Genomic DNA, 23,498 nt, shown 5'->3' on the forward strand with positions numbered 1-23,498 from the left:
CCCCGGCCCTATATTTAACACCAGTTCCAAGGCTAGTCTTCACTAGACTGGCTATGTCCTTTCCTTCTCTCAGTGATTGTTTTGGTTCATTGTTAGCTGGCTTGCAAGTATCAAGGTATAAATCCACTCAGTCATGTTCATTCATCTGTCTCCCTCCCCACATCATCCTTTCCCATTCCTTCAGCCCTCCAGAGAATCCCTCCACCAACAGGAGCTAAGAATGCTGAGAGCAGCACTGTGTTTGGCCCACTGGAAGAGGATTTTTTTACAAAAATTATTGTTAGGTTAGCAAACAATTTCTAGCTGTTTTCCTCTACTCAGTTAACTTGCGTTCAGGGAAGATTGGAAATTTACCAGTAAGAGCCACAACTTTGGCTCTAATCAGAAAGAGCCACCTTTCCTGAATTCTTGTTTCTGTGGGCTGAGATAGCATATTAAATGTGCAGCAGGAAGACTCCACTACTTAGCTTAGATGGTCTCAGCATAATCTTCTGGAGTCTAGCTCCTTGACTACTAGGGAAGCTTTTATATTCAGACACAAAATGGAGAGCATGAGGGAAATGAAATGCTACCATAGTCATGAATGTTCTTCTGGATCTCAGTTTTTGCCTCTAGCATAAATGTCTAAATCCTTCCAAAACCAGAAGGGCTAAGATTAACTCCTATTATGCTACAAAGCAGGGACAGTATATGTATATAACTAGGTAGTTTTTCAATACAACTAAATTTCCTGGGCAGAAGTTTTCTTTGGAATACTGATTTTGGCCCAGAGCTAAGACTCTCAGGGAGTAGGTCATGGGGACTCCTTTTTTTTTTTTTTTTTTAAGATTTTATTTATTCATGAAAGACAGAGAGAGAGAGAGAGAGAGAGAGAGAGAGAGAGAGAGGCAGAGACATAGGCAGAGGGAGAAACAGGCTCCACGCAGGAAGCTTGATGTGGGACTCGATCCCAGGACTCCAGGATCATGCCCTGGGCCAAAGGCAGATGCTCAACTGTTGAGTCAATCAGGTGTCCCAAGGTTGGGACTCCTAAATAATATTCTTAAGAGTTGGACAGGCTCCGTGGCCAGCTCTGTTAGGTCCAAGTACCCCTGGCAGGTGAACTCCCATATGATTCTGGTCCCTAAAGTATTTGAGGGTTATATGAGGTGAGGTCTGTGCTAAGTCAAGTAAATTTCTCCCACTTGTGAAAGTATTGTTATTTTTTAGTTAGCTTCTGTTATGGTATAATAGGTGGCTTATCCTCCTTGACTTTTGATAGAAGGAAGAGGGTACTTTTCTCTATTTTATGAAAGGAAGCATAATGGTGGTAAATAGAGGAATGGAAAGGACTAAGATGGGACTGTTAAGAAAACTAAGGAAAGGCCGTGGCACCTGAATTGGTCTTAGAACTCCAAGTAATGCAGCTTTTCCCTCAGTACCCTGTCCTTTCAAATAAGACCTCCTCCCCACCCCCACCCCCAAAATAAAGAAAGAGTCTGGTATAGAGCCTGACATCCAGAACCTCCCAGAAATTTTCTTTGTTATAAAGGGCATCTCAAAGTATGTGTCATTAAAGCACACCATGTGTAACCGATCAGTAAATTGGCTGCTTCATGAGAAGTATAAAACCATACAGTGTGGTTCAGAAGAACTTCTTTGCTTGATAGAGCCAGCCTTCAGTGGTGAAGGAGAGATTCTTTGCCAGTTTCTGGTAGTTATAAAAATAAATTCTCTTGAGACATTGGACTGAGCCCAAGTCACTAAATTGAAGGAATCCCCAAACCTTCCATTTGCAGTGTGGTGTTTCCAAGAGTTAAGCAATGTAATATTGAGAATTATGACTAGGAGGGGTAACTAATGGGTGAGGTTTTCCTCAGTTCTTCCATATTTCCTTAGAATAATATGTAAGCTTAGAAGAGGACATGTTCTGAATGTTTGAATTTAAATGTACACTAGGAATGAAAATCTTCACCCTTGTGGGAGTAGCTGCTAATCCAAGGACTGGATTATAGCAATGGCCCGGGCACAGCATGAAGAGGAGCATAAAAGATGAAGCAGATTCTCATTTCCTCTTCGCGTGTCACTATTATTCTGCACCAGTGCTTTCTGGGAGCGAAACTGTACTCAACTTTGACATAGACCATTAGCCCTTGACAGGCATTCCAAATCTCTGTGACCAACTCGGTTTGTTTGGTAGAGCTGGAAAAGTAGAGAGGACCAAGTGTGTCTCCCCTGGCGAGTGTGCTTACCTCATTTGTGTGTTTCTTGTCCGATTGCCAGATAAATGCTGGTATTAAATCCATCTTTCCTAGTGGTAGATCTGCCTCATGGCTGCTCCAGTGTTTGGGCTATCTATGAGTCCCAGGAACATTCTGAGGAGGCACCAGAATTGGCACCTTTCCCTGGATAAAAACGTATACAGATATATACTGTATCCCACTGTAGATACTTAAATACGGGTGTTAAAAATATGACTGTGCTTTTTTAGATTTCCCCATGATACCTTTTGAGAATTAAAAGTATGATAATTGTGAAAACATATCCAAAATAAACCTTGTGCTTCTATCCATAATGAAGATGACTCCAGATGTGGACATATTGAGTTGCAGAATGTGTTTTTAATATGCAGTATTAAATATTTTCCTAAAATCTCAAAAGGTACCAAGATTTTGCATCTCATGGAAAAAGTGTACTCTTCTTTCTAAATGCTCTTGTGAAAGTATTTTTAAAAGTTTATATATTGTGCATAACACAGCATAAAAATTGTATTACTTCATTGGCTTGTTTGCCATGATATATTGCGCATGATAAGATGTTTTCAGTTGCTTTGCTTGCTTATGGTAACCATGACCCATATTTTCTGCTTTTTTCCCCCTTTGTGTGTATGTACACATGCATTTTTAAATCATTTCATATTACATTTTCTTTTTCCTCACCAAAAGGAATATGCTGCATGGAAAAAATAAATGCAAACATTCCTTTTCTTTGTTTTTTTCTTTTAAAGTTCTGACTCAGAAAATTTCTTGCTCTTATTGGCTTTTTATGGGTGTGAAGCATAACCGAATTGTGCATGGAAGGTACAGATTTAAAATCCAGTGGCTTCACAGTTTGCACATCAGTTGCCTGTCATATAAAAGTTATCTTGGATTCTGCATGAAAAAGGCTTGAGTAGTTTTCTAAAAAAAGAGTTCTAGATATTTAATGTATAGTGACACACATCGATATGGTCCTAAGTAGGTGCAATCTGTATCACCGAAAGGCTCAAGGATAGGAAACGTTAGAAATTGCTAAAATGAAAGTTATATGGTTGCACAAAATGAACTTGTACCTATACAGGCAAAGCAGAATGGCTGCTGATATTTCAAAACCAGCACATAAGAAAGTCAATAGGAAGTAAGGGAACGGTTTTCCATTGTTATTGTTATTTTCCTCATCATTAATTCTTTCCTCATGTTTTCTGTTTCTCATTGTTGGCCTATTTGGTTGCGATGTGCTTTTTCTGTCTTTCATTTCACATTGCTCTGTTTTTTGTTTGTTTGTTTATTTTTAACTTTGGATTAGTTATGTCTGTGGATTTTTTTTCCTCTTTTACTTAATTGTTCCTTTGGCCTCTTCCATTCTAAATCATGCAAACAATTGTACTTGCTTTTGTAATATTTCAAAGTTTACTGACCAATTTTTTTCTCTGGTCTCTCTGTTTCTCAACCATTTTTGTTGATTTTTGTGTTTGATTTCATTTTCAAATTTAAGAAACAGTTGAACGGAGTGCAGGAGCAACAAGATCCCTCCCCACCACTTACTCATACAAGCCATTCTTTTCTACAAGACCATACCAGTCCTGGACAACAGCTCCGATTACAGTGCCTGGGCCAGCCAAGTCAGGCTTCACTTCCTTATCAAGCTCTTCCTCTAATACACCATCAGCTTCTCCGTTAAAGTCCATATGGTCTGTTTCGACTCCTTCTCCAATCAAATCCACGTTAGGCGCGTCAACTACATCTTCAGTTAAATCCATTAGTGATGTGGCATCTCCAATTAGATCCTTTCGGACAATTTCTTCACCGATAAAAACAGTGGTGTCACAATCTCCATACAATATCCAAGTTTCCTCTGGTACCCTGGTTAGAGCTCCCACCGTCCCAGAGGCCTCGCCTTTAAAAGGGCTGGCATCCAATTCTACATTTTCCTCCCGCACCTCTCCAGTGACTACGGCAGGTTCTCTTTTGGAGAGGTCGTCCATTACTATGACACCCCCTGCCTCCCCCAAGTCAAACATTCATATGTATTCCTCCAGTTTGCCATTTAAGTCGATTATTACATCAGCAGCACCGCTCATATCTTCACCTCTAAAGTCAGTGCTGTCTCCAGCCAAATCAGCAGTTGATGTCATTTCATCGGCGAAAGTCACCATGGCCTCTTCTCTCTCATCACCAGTGAAACAGATACCTGGACACGCAGAGGTAGCATTAGTCAACGGATCAATTTCCCCCCTGAAATATCCGTCATCTTCAACTTTAATTAACGGATGCAAAGCCACTGCCACGTTACAGGAAAAAATTTCTACCGCTACAAACTCTGTGAGCTCTGTGGTTAACGCAGCCACTGACACAGTTGAGAAAGTGCTTTCTACCACGACAGCAATGCCATTTTCCCCACTCAGGTCATATGTTTCTCCGACACCATCAGCTTTTCAGTCCCTAAGAACTCCTCCCGCAAGTGCACTCTATACATCCCTTGGGTCGTCAATATCTGCAACTACCTCATCTGTAACGTCATCGATAATAACAGTGCCAGTATACTCTGTAGTCAATGTTTTGCCCGAACCAGCATTAAAGAAACTTCCAGACTCTAGTTCACTTACAAAATCAGCAGCAGCCTTGCTGTCACCCGTTAAAACATTGACTACGGAGACACGCCCTCAGTCCCATGTCAGTCGAACTTCATCTCCACTTAAGTCGTCTTTGTTCCTTGCACCCTCTGCCCTTAAGCTGTCTACACCATCCTCTTTATCTTCCAGTCAGGAGATATTAAAAGACGTGGCTGAAATGAAGGAGGACCTAATGCGGATGACTGCAATACTACAAACAGACGTGCCTGAGGAGAAGCCATTCCAGCCTGAACTCCCAAAAGAGGGGAGGATAGACGATGAAGAACCTTTCAAAATTGTTGAGAAAGTAAAGGAAGACTTAGTGAAAGTGAGTGAAATCCTTAAGAAAGATGTGTGTGTAGATAACAAAGGACCACTCAAATCACCAAAGAGTGACAAAGGACTCTCTCCCGAAGACGACTGGATAGAATTCAGTTCAGAAGAAATAAGAGAAGCCAGACAACAAGCCACCGTGAGCCATTCTCCATCTCTGCCCGAGAGAGTGCAAGTGAAAGCAAAGGCCGCCTCCGAGAAGGATTATAACTTGACCAAAGTCATTGATTACTTAACAAACGATATTGGAAGTAGTTCACTGACAAATCTAAAGTATAAGTTTGAGGATGCAAAGAAAGATGGTGAAGAGAGACAGAAAAGGATTTTAAAGCCCGCGATCGCCTTGCAGGAACACAAACTCAAAATGCCTCCAGCCTCCATGAGGCCTTCGACCTCTGAGAAAGAGTTGTGTAAGATGGCTGATTCCTTTTTTGGAACAGACACAATTTTGGAGTCTCCGGATGACTTTTCTCAACATGACCAAGACAAAAGCCCCTTGTCTGACAGTGGCTTTGAAACAAGAAGTGAGAAGACACCTTCAGCCCCACAGAGCGCTGAAAGCACTGGTCCTAAGCCACTCTTTCACGAAGTCCCCATCCCTCCCGTCATCACAGAAACGAGAACTGAAGTGGTGCATGTTATCAGGAGCTATGAGCCCTCAGCTGGAGACGCTCCCCCGGGCCAGCCGGAGGAGCCTGTGTCACCCAAACCTTCACCTACTTTTACAGAATTGGAACCCAAGCCCACTGCCTCTAGTATTAAGGATAAAGTTAAAGCATTTCAAATGAAAGCCAATGGTGAAGACGACGACCACAGCCGAGTCTTGAGCAAAGGCATGCGTGTTAAAGAAGAGACGCACATCACCACAACCACCAGAATGGTCTATCATTCTCCACCGGGCAGCGAAGGCGCCTCTGAGAGAATCGAGGAAACCATGTCAGTCCATGACATCATGAAGGCCTTTCAGTCCGGGCGGGACCCTTCCAAAGAACTGGCGGGGCTGTTTGAGCATAAGTCGGCAGTGCCTCCAGACGTTCACAAGTCTGCTGCTGAAACTGCAGCCCAACATGCAGAGAAGGACAACCAAATGAAACCCAAACTGGAGCGTGTAATAGAAGTCCACATCGAAAAAGGTAACCAAGCTGAGCCCACTGAAGTCATTATTAGAGAAACCAAAAAGCATCCAGAAAAGGAAATGTATGTATATCAGAAAGACTTATCCCGGGGAGATATTAACCTAAAAGATTTTCTGCCAGAAAAACACGATGCTTTTCCTTGTCCAGAGGAACAGGGTCAGCAAGAAGAAGAGGAACTTACTGCTGAAGAGTCACTGCCTTCTTACCTGGAGTCTTCCAGAGTAAACACTCCTGTGTCCCAAGAAGAAGACAGTCGCCCTAGTTCTGCTCAACTCATATCTGATGACTCTTATAAAACGTTGAAGCTTTTAAGTCAGCACTCAATAGAATACCATGACGATGAGTTGTCAGAACTAAGAGGGGAGTCTTACAGGTTTGCTGAGAAAATGCTTCTGTCAGAAAAGCTAGATGTGTCTCACTCTGATACCGAGGAATCAGTTACAGACCATGCAGGACCCCCTAGCTCAGAGTTACAGGGGTCTGATAAGCGGCCCAGAGAAAAAGTAGTCACTGCCCCCAAAAAAGAAATTCTCTCCAAAATCTATAAAGATGTGTCTGAAAATGGTGTAGGTAAAGTGTCTAAAGATGAGCATTTTGATAAAGTGACAGTGTTGCACTATTCTGGCGATGTTAGTAGTCCAAAGCATGCCATGTGGATGCGCTTTGCTGAGGACAGATTAGACAGAGGTAGAGAGAAGTTGATATATGAAGATAGGGTGGACAGGACTGTGAAGGAAGCTGAAGAGAAACTGACCCAAGTGTCACAGTTTTTTCGTGACAAAACCGAAAAGCTAAATGACGAACTGCAGTCCCCAGAGAAAAAGCCACGCCCTCGAAATGGCAAAGAATACTCTTCTCAGAGCTCTACCACTAGCAGCCCCGAGAAGGTCCTGCTGACAGAACTGTTGGCATCCAATGATGAGTGGGTTAAGGCGAGGCAACACGGCCCTGACGGACAAGGCTTCCCCAAAGCCGATGAGAAAGCATCCAGTCTGCCCAGCAGCCCCGAGAAGCAGATGCTCTCCCCTCAGCCCGAGGACAGCAAGTCCCCAGAAGAAGCCAGAGAAAGCATCTCGCAGAGCAAGGCACCAGAAGGGCCCCAGTCCGGGTTTCAGCTCAAACAATCTAAGCTCAGTTCCATTAGATTAAAATTTGAACAAGGCGCACAGGCAAAAAGTAAGGACGTGTCTCAAGAAGACAGAAAGCTGGAGGGCCAGTCAAGAATCCCAATTAAGAAAATCCAGGAGAGCAAGCTGCCTGTGTACCAGGTTTTTGCTAGAGAAAAGCAGCAGAAGGCCGTAGACCTCTCAGACGAAAGCGCATCTGTGCAAAACGATGTGATGGTGCTAAAGGCTAAGGACGAGCCTGCCCAGAGCAACGAGATTCTTGTAAATGATTCTGGTCCTGAGGATGTGAAAGCACAGAGGACTGAAATGTCAAGTAAAGCGGTGCCTGACTATTTTTCTGAGCAACAGGCTAAAGACTTGGCGTGTCATGTAACCTCAGAGTTAGCTACTAAGGGACCATGGGACAAAAAGGTCTTTAGAACATGGGAAAGTGCCGGAGCCACTAACAATAAGTCGCAGAAAGAAAAACTTTCGCATGTACTTGTTCATGATGTAAGAGAGAATCACATTGGTCACCCTGAGAGTAAGATTGTTGATCAGAGGAATGAGTTTATGTCTGTGACTGAGAGAGAACACAAGTTGTTAACAAATGGCTCTCTCTCAGAGATTAAGGAAATGACTGTAAAATCTCCCTCCAAAAAGGTCTTATATAGGGAATATGTCGTGAAAGAAGGGGAACGGCCGGGTGGATCTCTTGAACAACCTCCCAGGAGAAGCGAGAGCTCTGCGGTGTCGCACATCCCGCTCAGAGCTGCGGAGGGAAGGAGAATGCTGCCTTCTGACGTTCCCGACGGCCTCTGCGAACAGTCGACCTTCCCCCCGCATGAACTATCACAAAAGTTACCCCAGCCGAGTATGAGTAAAGAGACAGTCGAGATGCAGCACTTTAATTCTATAGAAGATGAAAAAGTTACTTATTCAGAAATCAGCAAAGTTTCCAAACGTCAGAGTTACGTAGGCTTATGCCCTCCTCTCGATGACACCGAAACCTCTCCCACCAAATCTCCTGATTCCTTAGAGTTTAGCCCAGGAAAGGAATCCCCCTCTAGTGATGTGTTCGAGCACAGTCCCCTTGACGGCTTGGAAAGAGTAGCTCCACTAGCCCAGACAGAGGGAGGGAAAGACATAAAAACTTTACCCGTGTATGTCAGCTTTGTACAGGTGGGGAAGCAATATGAAAAGGAGATACAACAAGGAAGTGTAAAAAAGATCATAAGTCAGGAGTGTAAGACAGTGCAAGAGACCAGGGGCACCTTTTATACAACTAGACAGCAAAAGCAGCCGCCTTCTCCCCAAGGTAGCCCAGAAGATGACACTCTAGAGCAAGTCTCCTTTCTAGACAGCTCTGGGAAAAGCCCCTTGACCCCAGAAACACCCAGTTCAGAGGAAGTGAGTTACGAATTTACGTCTAAGACACCAGACTCGCTCATAGCTTTTATACCAGGCAAACCCAGCCCAATTCCCGAGGTTTCTGAGGAATCTGAGGAGGAGGACCAGGCCAAGTCAGCCTCCTTGAAGCAGACTACCGTGGAGGAAGCAGCCGTTGAGCGGGAAACGCCTACCGATGTGAGCAAAGACTCTAGCCAAAGACCCAAAAGTAATAGAGTTGCCTACATCGAATTTCCCCCTCCTCCACCACTGGATGCAGACCAGATGGAGCCAGATAAGAAACATCATTATCTCCCTGAAAGAGAGGTTGACATGATTGAAGTCAGTCTGCAAGACGAGCATGACAAGTACCAGCTGGCCGAACCGGTCATCAGAGTGCAGCCGCCTTCCCCAGTTCCTCCCGGGGCCGACGTCAGTGATTCGAGTGATGATGAATCGATCTATCAGCCTGTCCCAGTTAAAAAATATACCTTCAAGTTAAAGGAAGTAGATGATGAGCAAAAGGAAATGACAAAATCCAAAGCTCCTGCTGACAAGCCTTCCAACCAGAAAGACTTGGACAGTAACGAATCTGGAAAAGATAATGAATTTGGCCTTGGCCTCGATTCACCTCAGAACGAAACTGCCCAGAATGGGAACAATGACCAGTCCATCACTGAGTGTTCCATCGCCACCACGGCCGAGTTTTCTCATGACACGGATGCCACAGAGATCGACTCTCTGGATGGCTACGACCTGCAGGATGAGGATGATGGCTTGACAGAGAGTGATTCTAAGCTCCCAAGTCAAACCATGGAGATTAAGAAAGATGTCTGGAACACGGAGGGCATCCTGAAGCCAGCTGATCGCTCCTTTAGCCAAAGTAAACTTGAAGTTATCGAGGAGGAGGGAAGGATGGGACCAGACGAAGACAAGCCACCCTCTAAAATTTCCTCATCTGAAAAGACTCCTGATAAGACTGATCAGAAATCGGGGGCCCAGTTTTTCACACTAGAAGGCAGACATCCTGACAGATCAGTGTTTCCAGATACATACTTCAGTTACAAAGTAGATGAAGAATTTGCCACTCCTTTCAAAACCGTAGCTACCAAAGGTCTAGATTTCGATCCTTGGTCTAATAACCGAGGGGATGATGAAGTTTTTGATGGTAAATCACGGGAAGATGAAACTAAGCCATTTGGTCTGGCTGTGGAAGACCGCTCTCCAGCAACAACCCCTGATACAACGCCAGCCAGAACGCCAACTGATGAAAGTACCCCAACTAGTGAGCCTAACCCCTTCCCATTTCATGAAGGGAAAATGTTTGAGATGACTCGCAGTGGTGCAATTGACATGAGCAAGAGGGATTTTGTTGAAGAGAGGCTCCAATTTTTCCAGATTGGTGAGCATACTTCTGAAGGGAAGTCAGGGGACCAGGGGGAAGGGGATAAAAGTATGGTCACTGCCACACCACAGCCACAGTCAGGGGACACCACTGTAGAAACCAATCTAGAGAGAAATGTAGAGGCACCTCCAGTCGAACCTAACCCCAGCATCCCGACCAGCGGAGAGTGTCAGGAAGGCACATCCAGTAGTGGCTCCCTGGAGAAATCGGCAGCAGCCACTAGCGCCTCTAAAGTTGACCCCAAGTTGCGCACGCCTATAAAAATGGGAATTTCTGCATCCACCATGACCATGAAGAAAGAAGGCTCTGGAGAAGTGACAGATAAGATAGAAGCTGTGATGACCAGTTGTCAGGGGCTAGAGCATGAAACCATAACAATGATTTCAAATACAGCCAATAGCCACACAGGCACTAGGCCCCAAGAAAAACATGATTTCCAGAAAGATAACTTTAATAACAACAACAATTTGGATTCTTCCACCATACAGACAGATAACATTACAAGTAATGTAGTTGTGACAGAACATTCTGCACCCACTTGTACCACAGAGAAAGCTAATCCAGTGAAAATCTCGTCAGGAAAAAAGACAGGGGTACTGCAAGGACACTGTGTAAGAGATAAGCAGAAAGTTCTTGGAGAACAGCAAAAGACCAAGGAATCGATAGGGATTAGGCGAAAATCCAAACTTCCCATAAAGGCCACCTCACCAAAAGATATCTACCCACCAAGTCATATGCCAAACATGAAAGTGAGTAAAACGAAGCAGGTCAGTCAATCTGAGAAAACCAAAACCCCTGTTGCTTCTTCATGTGTAGACGTAAAGTCCAGAATTCCAGTAAAAGACACACACAGGGATAACGTAGTTAGAAAGGCATGTGCCACACAAAAGCCAGGGCAACCAGACAAAGGCAAGGCCAAACAGCTTCCATCCAAATTGCCAGTAAAGGTAAGATCCACCTGTGTCACCACCACCACCACCACCACCACCGCCACCACCGCCACCACCACTACCACCACCACCACCGCCACAGTAACAGTTAGGAAGAGTCAGCTTAAGGAAGTATGTAAACATTCCATTGAATATTTTAAGGGAATTAGTGGTGAGACCCTAAAGCTTGTGGACCGCCTCTCGGAAGAAGACAGAAAAATGCAGTCCGAGTTGTCCGATGAGGAAGACAGTACCTCAAGAAACACGTCGTTGTCCGAGACTTCCCGGGGTGGCCAGCCTTCAGTTACAACGAAGTCTGCTAGAGATAAGAAAACAGAGGCAGCACCTTTAAAATCAAAGAGTGAAAAGGCCGGCAGTGAGAGAAGGAGCAGTAGGAGGACTGGTGAGGATGAAGGCAGTCAGGTCTCTCGAGCACTCTTTGCTCACCTCCTGGAGAATGAGCGTAGTTCGTAAACACCTTCCGGCGCGTAGACCCTAGTGCATGAACTGTCGTGATTGCCTGTCCAGTGACCTAACCGTAGTTTCTCATTCTGTCATTGTCATCCGTGTGTGCTGTCTCTACACTCTTCTTTCTCCCTTTTAACCAAACGACACGGTAGACAGCTAGGGAAGCATGCCGAAGATATTGGTGTCTTTCAAGATGAGCAGCTCGTGGTTTTATTTTTATTTTTTTGATGTACTAATGATTCTGTCAAAGTAGAAGCGCAGATGTTGGAATCCCATCCTGGTGTTTTCACCGACACAATGATTCTGTAACCGTTGTCCAGTAGCTATAGCTCGTCAGCATGTTTGATTCCATCACATCGAGCATCCATGTAGTCTCACATTTGGCTGGCGCAGGTGACAATCAAGTGAGCCGTGTGAAAAGAGAAGTGTTCATGTAGGTGACTAGGACACATTTAAGTGTACAGTGTTAGCATTAGTCTCTCTGTAAAATCTGAGTACTGCTAAAAAAAAAACAATTTTCCAGTATCGTGTCTTTCTTGATGATTATTTTAATTAAGAAATTGTAAATCGTAGGTCCACAGAGTCCATGTGAACGGACAGATATCAGGATGGCAATAGTAGCCGATCACCTGGGACTTAGTTGGACAGGTAAGTGTATACAATCCTGAGTGAAACAAATACAATTTCTTAATTTCTTTCTCTTACTCACAAGGGGTTCATTATATTTAAAAAAAAAAAAAAACAGAACAGAAACAGAAACAAGCAACAAGTGGAAAACAAAACAAAACACTTTTTATCACCCCCACAGTTCTATCTACCCAGAGATAATTATCGATAATACCTTACTCACATACTGCCTTTTTCAAAGCTTTGTCAGGGCATATACATTAAACAAGAGAAATTTAAATCTTAAATATAGACACTTTCTTCACACTGCCATTTCTGGTAATAATAGATAACATTTTACCTAGCAACAAACTTATTTATCTGGGGTAAAGGAAAACATAGTTAAGGCTTATGACTTTTAAATAATCCAAAATTTTATGAATTTTAAACATGGTGTATGCCCTTGAGGCAGCTCTCCTAGGCATCAGTTCAATTAAGCCATGCCTCTGTTTCACAACTTTTAATCATTTCTAAGTCATCTTCATAGTTTTTATGATACACACAGATGACCTGTACATTTACTTACCTGGTACTTTTCTTTAAGTGGACTCACTTCTATGTCCAGAGATTTATTGAAAAAGAGATCTTATATCACTTTGCTAAAGGAAAGCAAGGATCATTTTCAATAATTACATAAACAAGAAAATGAGAAGTTGAACATTTGAATTACAATTTTTTAAGTAGGATGCACGTATATAAATCTATTCAGTTTTATATAAAAGTCATTGTGTTCAGTGAGAGGAATGAAACCATTTATGATCTGTGTGTAGAAAAGGAATATTTAGTTTGATTTCACCTCAGTACAGATGAAGATAAGGTTCTGTATCCGTTGGAAAGTTCTACTTGTAGATCTGATGTTAACTGGGCCTCCAAAATCCTACCCCACATGAATCAGAGAAATTTAAGTTTTATAGTTTGAGTGCGTATTTTTAACACACAACCAAAAAAAAAAAAACCACAATAGCTTAAAATATAAATGTTAACCATTATCATATCTAAGTCATCTTGTATACCCTCAGCAATATTCTATACTCAGGGAAGTGATTATCTCTGCTATTAAAAGGAAGAATATGAATCCAGATAATGGCAAACAAGGTCAGCTACATTTTCTTCCTTTAAATATCCTATGTCCTTGCCCTAACCCCCAAATTGTTAAACTTTCCTACCTCCTTCCACCAAGCCCCTGCTCTCAGGCACACTGCTAATGACCAGGAGCCTGGTGGCACCCTGAATAGACAGGTGGTTTGAGTAATCCTTAGCAGCTTGTTGAGAGTTAATAACAATTTGTTATGTATAAATATCTGTTAACATAAAATTAATAATAATTATATTTTAACATTGGACGTTGTGATCTGAAAATATACTGGAGCATATGTTGATTTGAGGTATTGTATGCCCATACTGTTAGATTATTTGCCTTAGACAAATCCAGTCCTTAGTCTTTCAGAGTAAATTTGGAGGGAAGATGTGACATAAAGCCATAAAACTGTAATTCTTAGTGACAGTGTGTCTTTACTCTTCACTGGATCACTAGACAAAGGATACAGCTGAATCATAAGGGCTTGTTGGATAGTAAGGAGTGTTGTCTCTTAAATCACAGAGGAATGAAGAACCTAAAAGAAATTTAACTTTTGTAATTTGAATTACTATATGCTCAGTGAAGATCTCCTAAAATGATCATTTAGCAGGGCAAATTTTCATTCTGTCCCTAAGAACCACTGTTAACATCTTAATGTATTTTGATTTTTGTATAAAAAGCTTTAACATTATATACATAATGTAATTTTTTGCTTTATTTGTTATAACCTAGTTTCCACAAAATTGCATATTCTGTGATCTTGGTTTTAATGGAAAAAAACATCCAGCACACATACTATATAATGGTATTTTTCTAACTTTGGGTTATAATGCACTCGTGAGTCATGAAGTCAATACATACTTTGTTTTTGTTTTTAATAGAATAGAATGGGGGGAAATGTCTGCGTAATATGAGTATTAATGCTGAGTTTTGCTTCTTGGAGATCTGGTTTCATTTATATAAACATCGCGCTATACAATCATGGCCTAACTGTAGGCCATGATCAAAACAGTTCACAAGCCACTGCATTAACTCAATTAACTCTTCTTTTGTTCAGCACTTAGATTGTTTTCAGTTTTTTAGTAGTACAGCCTGAGATAAACATTCATGTGTGTAAATCATTGTGCCCAACCCAATGTATCTTCATGATAGATTTCTAGACATGAAATCTCTTGATCAAGGCATCTGGAGTTTTTTGAGCCTCCGATAGCATTTCGCTAAATCCTAGAAATATTTAAGCAGGGTAGAATCTTGACCAACTCCTTTTCCATGGGAGAATTTTTTCCCTTTTATTCCTGTAATCACTTAAAGTAATACATACCTGAGGAAGTTTTTCAACTACACAAGAAATAGTGAAAAGTCGGGCTCCTTCTCATCTTTGACTCCTGGGTTCCCTCTGCCAAGGCAGCCACTGATGCTCATATGTATCTCCCCAAAGACACTCTGATGAACAAGGTCGAGTATTTGGGTACAGACATTTACATGGACACAAGGGACACACATCTCCCTTTTACTTGTTGTACAAGTAGCAGCATAGCATAGACAACGATCTGGGCTGTGTTCATCATTTAACCTCCCAAGTGGAATTCCTGAAGGCATACTACCAGCATCTCATGTGCCATATTTTTGAGTGTGTATCCCTGCCCATCTTATATGAGGTCTGTGCAAACTGCAAAGAATGATTTGGCTGAATTAAAAGAATCCAGCAACATCCTCTTTGTACAGATCAAGAATCTTTATAGAAGAATCTCTCAAGAGGGAATCTAATTGTAACCAAGCGATTATCTCAGGAGAGTTAAGTTACGGTCTGCTTGTAATCACCACCTCCCTGTAAAATCAAGCATATAAAGATTTGTGCTCAAGGCTGGACTGGGTTTTACTATAACATTCCTTTGAATGTATGTGTGTGACAGTTGAGCACTACTTTTATGAAATATATGTGATAAAAGTAGAATGTGAAATCTTAGTAACTCTTTTTCTTTCCTACAGAACTGGCAAGGGAACTGAATTTTTCAGTGGATGAAATCAATCAAATACGTGTGGAAAATCCAAATTCTTTAATTTCTCAAAGCTTCATGTTATTAAAAAAATGGGTTACCAGAGACGGAAAAAATGCTACAAGTATGCTGACATTATATTACTTTAATTTTCAAAACTGCGTAGATTCAGTATTTCAGATAAGCCTACTGTTGATAAACCAGAGTTTCATTAAAGTAATAGCAAGGCTTTTGAAGTTACCCTTGTTTAATTTAGCGCTAATATTCTAAACATCTGTCTCTAGGAAGATTCTTAAGAAAGCAAGTAGTAGTGAATTTTTTGTGTTTTGTCCGTGACCATTTAAAATGAAAATCTAATTCTGGGGGGTGGTAGTCAGAAACACTCTGAGGCTACCTCTGTGGCCAGAGCTAGGTGCACAGGGAAAGAAAGGATAGGATGAAATCATTTTATTCCACTTCAACTGTGCTGCAGAGAATCCTCTAATATTTTTAGGGTTTGTTTTGTTTAGCTCTGTTGGGCTAGGGGAGGGGTGTGGTGCTATACTATGACAAGTGCCAACCCACGACAATGCGGAGCGAGTTATTGCGGGTTTGCCTGGGTCAGCCTGACCTTAGTGAGTCATTAAAATGCTAAGCATCAGATATGAGGGTGATCGATTTTGACAGTCTAAAAGGAGAGGAACATGTTTAAAATGTTAATAGATCCCCTTGTAACTGAAAGGAGTCTAGCTATTTTGAGGCCCATCTGCTCAGCATCTTACAGTGGAATCAGTGTTGCTGTCATCACACACAGCCTCAGAAAGTGATACTTAAGACCCTAACATGACTTCCCTGTAACAGCGAGCTTTCTGAAACCCCTGGATGGTGTCTTGGCTGAGCCGCAGGCAGGAGGAGCTAAAAGTGCTAGGAAGGTGAAGAAAGCCATGCTTTTGTGTGAATATTGTGATGACTGGAAGAAAATAATTTAATCGGGTTTTTCAACCCTCTTTTCTCCTTTTTCAGCTGATGCCTTAACTTCGGTCTTGACAAAAATTAATCGAATAGATATAGTGACTCTGCTAGAAGGACCAATATTTGATTATGGAAATATTTCAGGCACCAGAAGTTTTGCAGATGAGAACAATGTTTTCCATGACCCTGTTGATGGTAATTGAATTTAGTGTTCATATTTATTTAATCATTTGATAAAATTTGAAAGTGTGTAGGATGAGGCAGTCATTTAAAACCAACTAAATTGTGATTTGCTTGACTTAATTTCTCATTTTCACAGCATTTTCTCTACTAGAGTCTGCAAATAAACACTCTGATAGAACAAATTTGATAGATGTCTGTTATATAAAATACAAATAATGAGGTATAAAAGCAGAAGTTAACTGAAAGAGTTGGTATTTCAAATATTTGACACGACCAAGTAGAAGAAAATTTATTATCTAGAGAATGCATTGTTTTTGTCATTTTCACATTAACCTAAACAACTAGTGAACTCTTTTTCGTTGATATATTCATAAGACCAAATCATAAGCTATTTTTTTACCAGATAATCAAGGTTCTGGGTCAAGTTGTCAAATAAAATGGTCAATTCCTGTTTGGGGGCCAAGTATTTAAGCGCATACTAAGAAAAATCTAATGCATCATTCAAAAACGTGTTATACTTATTTAGCATTATTTTAACTTCATTTGCTTACATTTATTGTTTGGAAAAACCCTGCCTGATATATCATATATAAAAGTCAGTGTCATTTCTAATTCAGTGAGCATAGGTGTGATTAATAACCTAGTAATTCCTTTTTTGCATTAGTTTAATTTATATAGTGATATTATAATCTTCCCTTCATTGTGTAAATTGGGGCTTTTTAAAAATCAAAGCATTAAGTAAAGTAGTATAACAAATATCTTACTATGTTTTTCAAGGTGCTTGTCTTTTTTTACAAATGGAAATTTATTCCTGTAAAGAATTTCGAGTAAAAAATATTGATGGTATGGAGATAGAAAGAAGAGCTAGGGATATTTTTCTACTATCCTAAGTTTTGAAAAATGTGCTTTTTTCTCATTTTTAAACTGGCAAAGATGGGCTAACAAAAATCAATAACTGCTAGTTCTACATATGTTGTGTAGCAAAGTTGTCAAATTCTTAAAAGAGTATCTGCTTACTAAAGTTAAAGTCGACAGAAAATTTAAAGCTTAGCTTATTATCCACATAACATAAATACGACGGACAATAATGTTCAAAAGGGTTTCCTTTTAAGCTTATAAATACCACAGAACCTTGGGAAAAAGCTGTCTTCAAGGCTTCCTCTTATATATGAGACCATATGATGGTAGCCAGTCTCTTTTTGCACTAAAGGTAGACCACTGTTATATTAAATTCTGAATTATTGTCAAGTTATAGTTTATGGAATCTTTTTAGGGGAAAAATTAAGAAAATATCTAACAAGCAAAAGAAGGAAGGAAGGGAAGAAGGAAGGAAGGAAGGAGTGAGCAAGATAACCAGAAAATAATGGAAATAGTCAATAGAATTGAAAGCTTGATTTATTTTTCACATTTTAAAATCAGAATATCATTAAATAAATTCACAAGAACTTTTCGTGGCTACATCTTAATACTTTACATTTCTTATCTTAAAAATTCATAGAGAAATTTAGGAATGTGTGTATGAAGTAAATTTCACTTGTGCACATTATAAACCTCAGCTATTCTCAGTCAACCTTTCAACAAGATTCTGGTTTATAGGTGACTCTACTTACCTATAGCAATTTTAATTTACAACAAAAGCTAAGTTGGTTTTTGTCATGGACTGATGGGAAAATTAGGCTTTGGTTTTGTAGACCAATAATTCAGAAAATGTGCTTGGCTGCCTTTTTTTCCTGTCTCTCCTCTTCGTTGAACTTTTATGAAACCTCCTTTCCTCACCATGACCAGACCATTGTTGACTTCTCTCTCTGCTGAAGGAGAAAAATGTTCCCTTGGTCCATAAGCAAGAAGGTTAAACCCAGGGCATTGTTCCCTCCTTCCCCTCTGAGTAGGCTGGTAAATAAACCTCCGTGTTTCACAGCATTGTCGTGAATATTCAGAGAGCTCTTTGCAAATGGCTTTCTTCCTGTCTCTGTTGTGTATCATTCCTTCTTTCTCCTTATTTGATTTGTGGTTCTGAGTGGACCCCTATCACCAGGTTCACTAAGACCTCCATATACACCACAACCCTCTCATCGCTGTCACGTTATGACACCTGAAAACTTTCCCTGGAGTCTTTTCTACTTTACCTGCTTTTCAGATCCTATCTTTAACATCTTTTTTAGATTTCTTTCCCCCAGTGCTACTGCTCTAAAATTTAATAATAATTTCCTTCCAAAGATTAAATTTATTTTTCTTCACTGTAAATTTCATGTGAGAAAAAGTAACAATTAGAATTGGAAAGCTCTTCAAATAAGTTATAAGTGACTTAATTATAAAAATTGGTTTCTTGTGGCTTGCTGTATACAGTCCACCACAATACAGATTTTGCATGCTAAAAGTAGAAAGATAATAAATTTGGCTGTGGAATAAGTGTATCTTGTATAACGACAGCTAACATTGTATTGGATTGAATTCGTCTGTATATTTAAGTTACTGTATTAAAATTATCAAAATTGATAGAAATCATTTATATCTTAATCAGTATTCTGTTTTGTTATAGTTTGCACTAGTCTTTTATTTCACTGTATTACATTTAATTGAACTAAACCAATAAATATATGAACATTATTCTGTAACTCATCATACATTTTCATACCTACTATAATTTAATTCATTCCATGTGGTTTATTTTTTTTTTTATGTACTCTAATTCATTCCAGTCAGTCCGAATGTACTGTCTTCCATAGGTTATCCTTCCCTTCAAGTGGAACTGGAAACTCCCACAGGGTTGCACTACACACCACCCACCCCTTGCCAGCAAGATGATTATTTTAGCGATATCTCTAGCATAGAGTCTCCCCTTAGAACCCCCAGTAGACTGAGTGATGGGCTAGTGCCTTCCCAGGGGAACGTAGAGCATTCAGCAGATGGACCTCCAGTTGTAACTGCAGAAGACACTTCCTTAGAAGACAGCAAACTCGAAGACTCAATGCCTTTAACAGAAATGCCTGACGCAGTGGATGTAGATGAGAGCCAGTTGGAGAATGTGTGTCTGAGTGAGTATCCTCAATACCTCGGAAGTATGGCTGGGGTCCCAAAGGATGTTAAACCAGCAGAGCCATTGAAACAGACTAGGAAAGTAGGAGTAAGCTCTGAGCAGCAAGAGAAAGGAAAATCTGGTCCTGATGAGGAGATGACGGAAGAAAAACTCAAATCTCTATTTGAGGACATTCAGCTTGAAGAAGGAGTAGAGTCTGAGGAGATGACAGAAGAAAAAGTACAGGCTATTCTTAAACGTGTTCAGCAAGCAGAACTGGAAATGTCTTCACTTTCAGGTTGGCAGAACGAGACATCAAGTGGAAACCTAGAGTCCCCTGCTCAGGCTCGAAGAATAACTGGTGGGTTACTAGAACGGCTGGATGACAGGTATGGCTCCGTTTCAGAAAAAAAAAAAAAAAAAAGTGAAACACAGGTTACATGTTTGCTTTAAATACCTGCTTTTTAGCAATTACTCTTTTTCTAAATCACCATTCCAGCTTGGGGATAATACCTGCCTTAAAGGTTGGTACATTGCCTGCTAATCTGGAGGAGAGAAGGTTACATGAAACTCAAATCCAATTCTTAAAACTACTGACAGCGGGCTGGGGGGGCGGGGGCAGAGGCAGGGGAACCTGGGTGGTTCAGTCAGTTAAGTTCAGCTCAAGTCTTGACATCATGACTGTGAGTTCAAGCCCTGTGTTGGGCTCCACATTGGGTGTGAGGCCTACTTCAAAACAAAACAAAACAAAACAACTGCTGATAGCCTGAAGTAAAATGCAAACAGTTTTACGTGCAGGCCAGAGATGTATATGTTTACTTTGGAAGGCTGCTCTTTCTAGCTTATTACTTGTATTATTCTTTTCACAAAGCCAGTAAGTAATGTGCTTTCAACATAATGTAATACATAAAACTCCACGCCTTTTAGAAATATGAGCATTTCTATTATTTTCTGACTTCAAGCATAATATGCTTATTATGCAAAAACTTTAAAACACAGATTTAAAAAGTCAAAACCCCATCATCTGGAAATAACCACCACTAAAATTTCAGTGGATTTCTTTTACATGATGTTTTTCTAAATGTCTTTATGTAGAAAATGCAGAGAAGCAGAGTCATCAGACCTCCTTCCATACTAAGAAAATACTTAATATTGTATATCCTTTCTTCCTACATGAACACTTTATGTAATGTGCAACGTTGCATAATGTAATTCCTCACCACAAATAATATTGCCATGATGGAAATTTGATGAAAACCAAAATAATTCTATAATCATGAATCTGGTTCTTTTTTACGCTGGACTTACTCTAGGAAAGTGAGAACCTAGCATCCTTCAGACATTAGTTCAAATCCCACCAGTATTAGCTTTGCGCTCTGTGACTTTGGATGAATTTCTAAGCTCTAAAAATGTCACTCTAATCAGCTTTAAAAATCAGAGTACTACTACTTTCCTCAAACAGGTTTACAGATTGAAAAAGAAAGCCTATACAATGACTACCAAATGACTGGTACAAATAGTCTCTCAGTAATAGCTGGCATTATTTTTATTTATGCATATATCAAACTGAAATATATTTTATTTCTGTGGCAACTGGTGATAACCTCAGGTTTTTTTGCATGCAACTTAAGTTTCTTCCATAACCATATTTAATATTTTCATATTGTAGATAAGCTGCTTGCTCAATAAAAAATCCCAAAGAGGGAATTTATAACATTTTGCAAAAAGGACTCTACAAAATTCCTTTTGAAGAATGATAAGACCAAAGAATTCTGTGTTCAGCCTGTCAAACAGGCTGTTGCAAAAACAACAAATATTGTCTATTTTGTTCTGTTGTCTATTGTACTAATTTTGATGTTTGGGTTCTAATACAGTCACATAGTCTATAGTTGCATAGTGGGAAATAGATACATTTAGGTCATGGCATCATCACAGTGTGCCATTTGTTCCGACACATATGGAATAGGGTGTGCTGTTGATGGGGACTTTTTATGTACAATCAGAATTTGATGTATAAGAATAAACACATACTCACAGACATACATACATGATATATATATATGTATACATATAAACACATATATCATATAGAACCTGGTGCCAGTTATTGCCTTCGGAATTCTACAGGTAATAAGCAAAGACACTAAAAACAATGCACAAGCTAGAAAATAAAAGTCTATACTGATACCAGTAAAAATCAGAAATCAATTTAAAAGAAAGTGTTGGAAGAGAGAGATTGTTAACAGTTACTTGAAAATGGTCCTCCCAGGACATAGACGCAACGGGTGAGCACTAACACCCACTCAGCAGAAGTCAGCAGGGGTCAGCAGTGGGGAAAGATGAAACTTTAGGGTGTTTCGGTTGCAAAATCAGGATGGCAGGATTCACAACTGGAAACCCATCCAAAGAGTGGAATGTCGGGTTTTGGGGGATGCCAGAGCTCTCATCACAGGAATGCATTTTTTTCTCTGCCAGCAGTTTTTTCACTGGCAATGTTAAAGCCTTTTGCAACATCCCCCTCTTTTTTTTAGATTGGTGGGTCTAGAACTCCGCGTATGTCCATGAACCTCTCAGGATGACTTTTTAAAATCTCGAATCCAAGTTGCTATAGCAGTGCAATTAAACAAAATTAAACAAAATTAAATAAAATATACAAAACAAAATTAGAAACAGGGACAGCATAGCTAGGCAGGTTGGGAATTGGAATGTGAGGGAAGCCTGAAGCCTTGGGTAGCACCTCCTCACCCCCAAAACCAAACCTATGATAGCCCTTCACACATCGTATTTTTCATACCTTTCTATTTCATGCCTTCAAAATTGATTCAAAACATGGTTGTTAAAAATTTAGAGCTTCTGAAGCCCATTTTTAGCCATATATTACCATTGTAAATTTCCACATTTTATCTTTTGCAGCCCTGATCAGTGTCGAGATTCTATTACCTCATATCTTAAAGGAGAACCTGGAAAATTTGAAGCAAACGGAAGCCATCCAGAAGTCACTCCAGAAACAAAGACAAAATCCTACTTTCCAGAATCCCAAAATGATGTAGGGAAACAGAGTGCTAAGGAAACTCTGAAACCAAAAATACATGCATCTGGCCGTGTGGAAGAACCAGCATCATCATTAGCAGTCTATCAGAAAGCTCTAGAAGAAACCAGCAAGTTCGTAATAGAAGAGCCTAAACCCTGTGTGCCTGTCAGTATGAAAAAGATGAGTAGGACTCCTCCTGCAGATGGCAAACCAAGGCTTAACCTTCATGAAGAAGAGGGGTCCAGTGGGTCTGAGCAAAAGGTATGCACTCCAGTTACCTGATACACTTGTCATTTCAACCAAGAGTACTGATGCTTCACTTCCTTTGATTAATCTTGTTAACAGTGGGCCCAAGGCTCTTTACTGTTTCCAGATTATCAGTGCCAACACTAATGGTGGGGGTGAAGAAAGGATTAGGTAAAACACATGCTATTTGATCATATTTTCATTCACTGAGTAGGAAAAAGGAATAAGCATCTCTTCAGCCATTTTTCAGGGGGGAAAAAAGAACCAAAGAGGTGTTCTTGTCCAGATGCTTAAGATCCAGTGTTAATTTTGTCTAGGATTTGGGTTTTCTAACTCCCAACCCAGTCTTCCTTCTTATGGAAATAGGATAATTATTCTGACCTTTTCTAGGTCTTCTGCATAATTTAAAGCGTTTATAGCATGTGACCCATCTAAGATTTCTGCCCTGTAAGATCTGTTGCCTGAAAGTGTGTTTTAAAACTTAAAGAAACCCAATGCCCAAGCCTGAAATGAGGTGGGTATGTTATTACTGTTGGTTGACAACATTTCGAAATTTGAAGTGAGGGGTATCATTTTAATAATTTTTATATCTAAGTTAATAATTATCTGAATATTTGCTCTTAATCATTTTAAAACTTTACTATCATAGAATTATTTGCTTGGACTTTGTACTTAAAACATGTTTTTGTGGTACCATCTAATAGACTTTTCCCCC

At 40.2% G+C, this 23,498-nt stretch overlaps 1 protein-coding gene across 37 annotated transcripts in view; it reads left to right on the forward strand.

Annotated features, from left to right (window-relative positions):
• Window positions 1–23,498, forward strand: part of ANK3 (ankyrin 3) — a 657,384-nt gene that overhangs the window by 609,773 nt on the left and 24,113 nt on the right. For 28 of the 37 annotated variants that reach the window (XM_041749118.1, XM_041749123.1, XM_041749115.1 and 25 more), the window contains 5 exons: window positions 12,189–12,263; window positions 15,349–15,480; window positions 16,359–16,502; window positions 19,217–19,895; window positions 22,420–22,798. In XM_041749118.1, coding sequence (XP_041605052.1) covers window positions 12,189–12,263; window positions 15,349–15,480; window positions 16,359–16,502; window positions 19,217–19,895; window positions 22,420–22,798 — 1,409 coding nt within the window. The remainder of the gene's footprint in view (window positions 1–12,188; window positions 12,264–15,348; window positions 15,481–16,358; window positions 16,503–19,216; window positions 19,896–22,419; window positions 22,799–23,498) is intronic. The other 9 variants (XM_041749140.1, XM_041749144.1, XM_041749149.1 and 6 more) reach the window with 2 other exon arrangements.

The sequence above is a fragment of the Vulpes lagopus genome, chromosome 3, assembly GCF_018345385.1.
Source record: "Vulpes lagopus strain Blue_001 chromosome 3, ASM1834538v1, whole genome shotgun sequence".
Classification (NCBI taxonomy): domain Eukaryota; kingdom Metazoa; phylum Chordata; class Mammalia; order Carnivora; family Canidae; genus Vulpes; species Vulpes lagopus.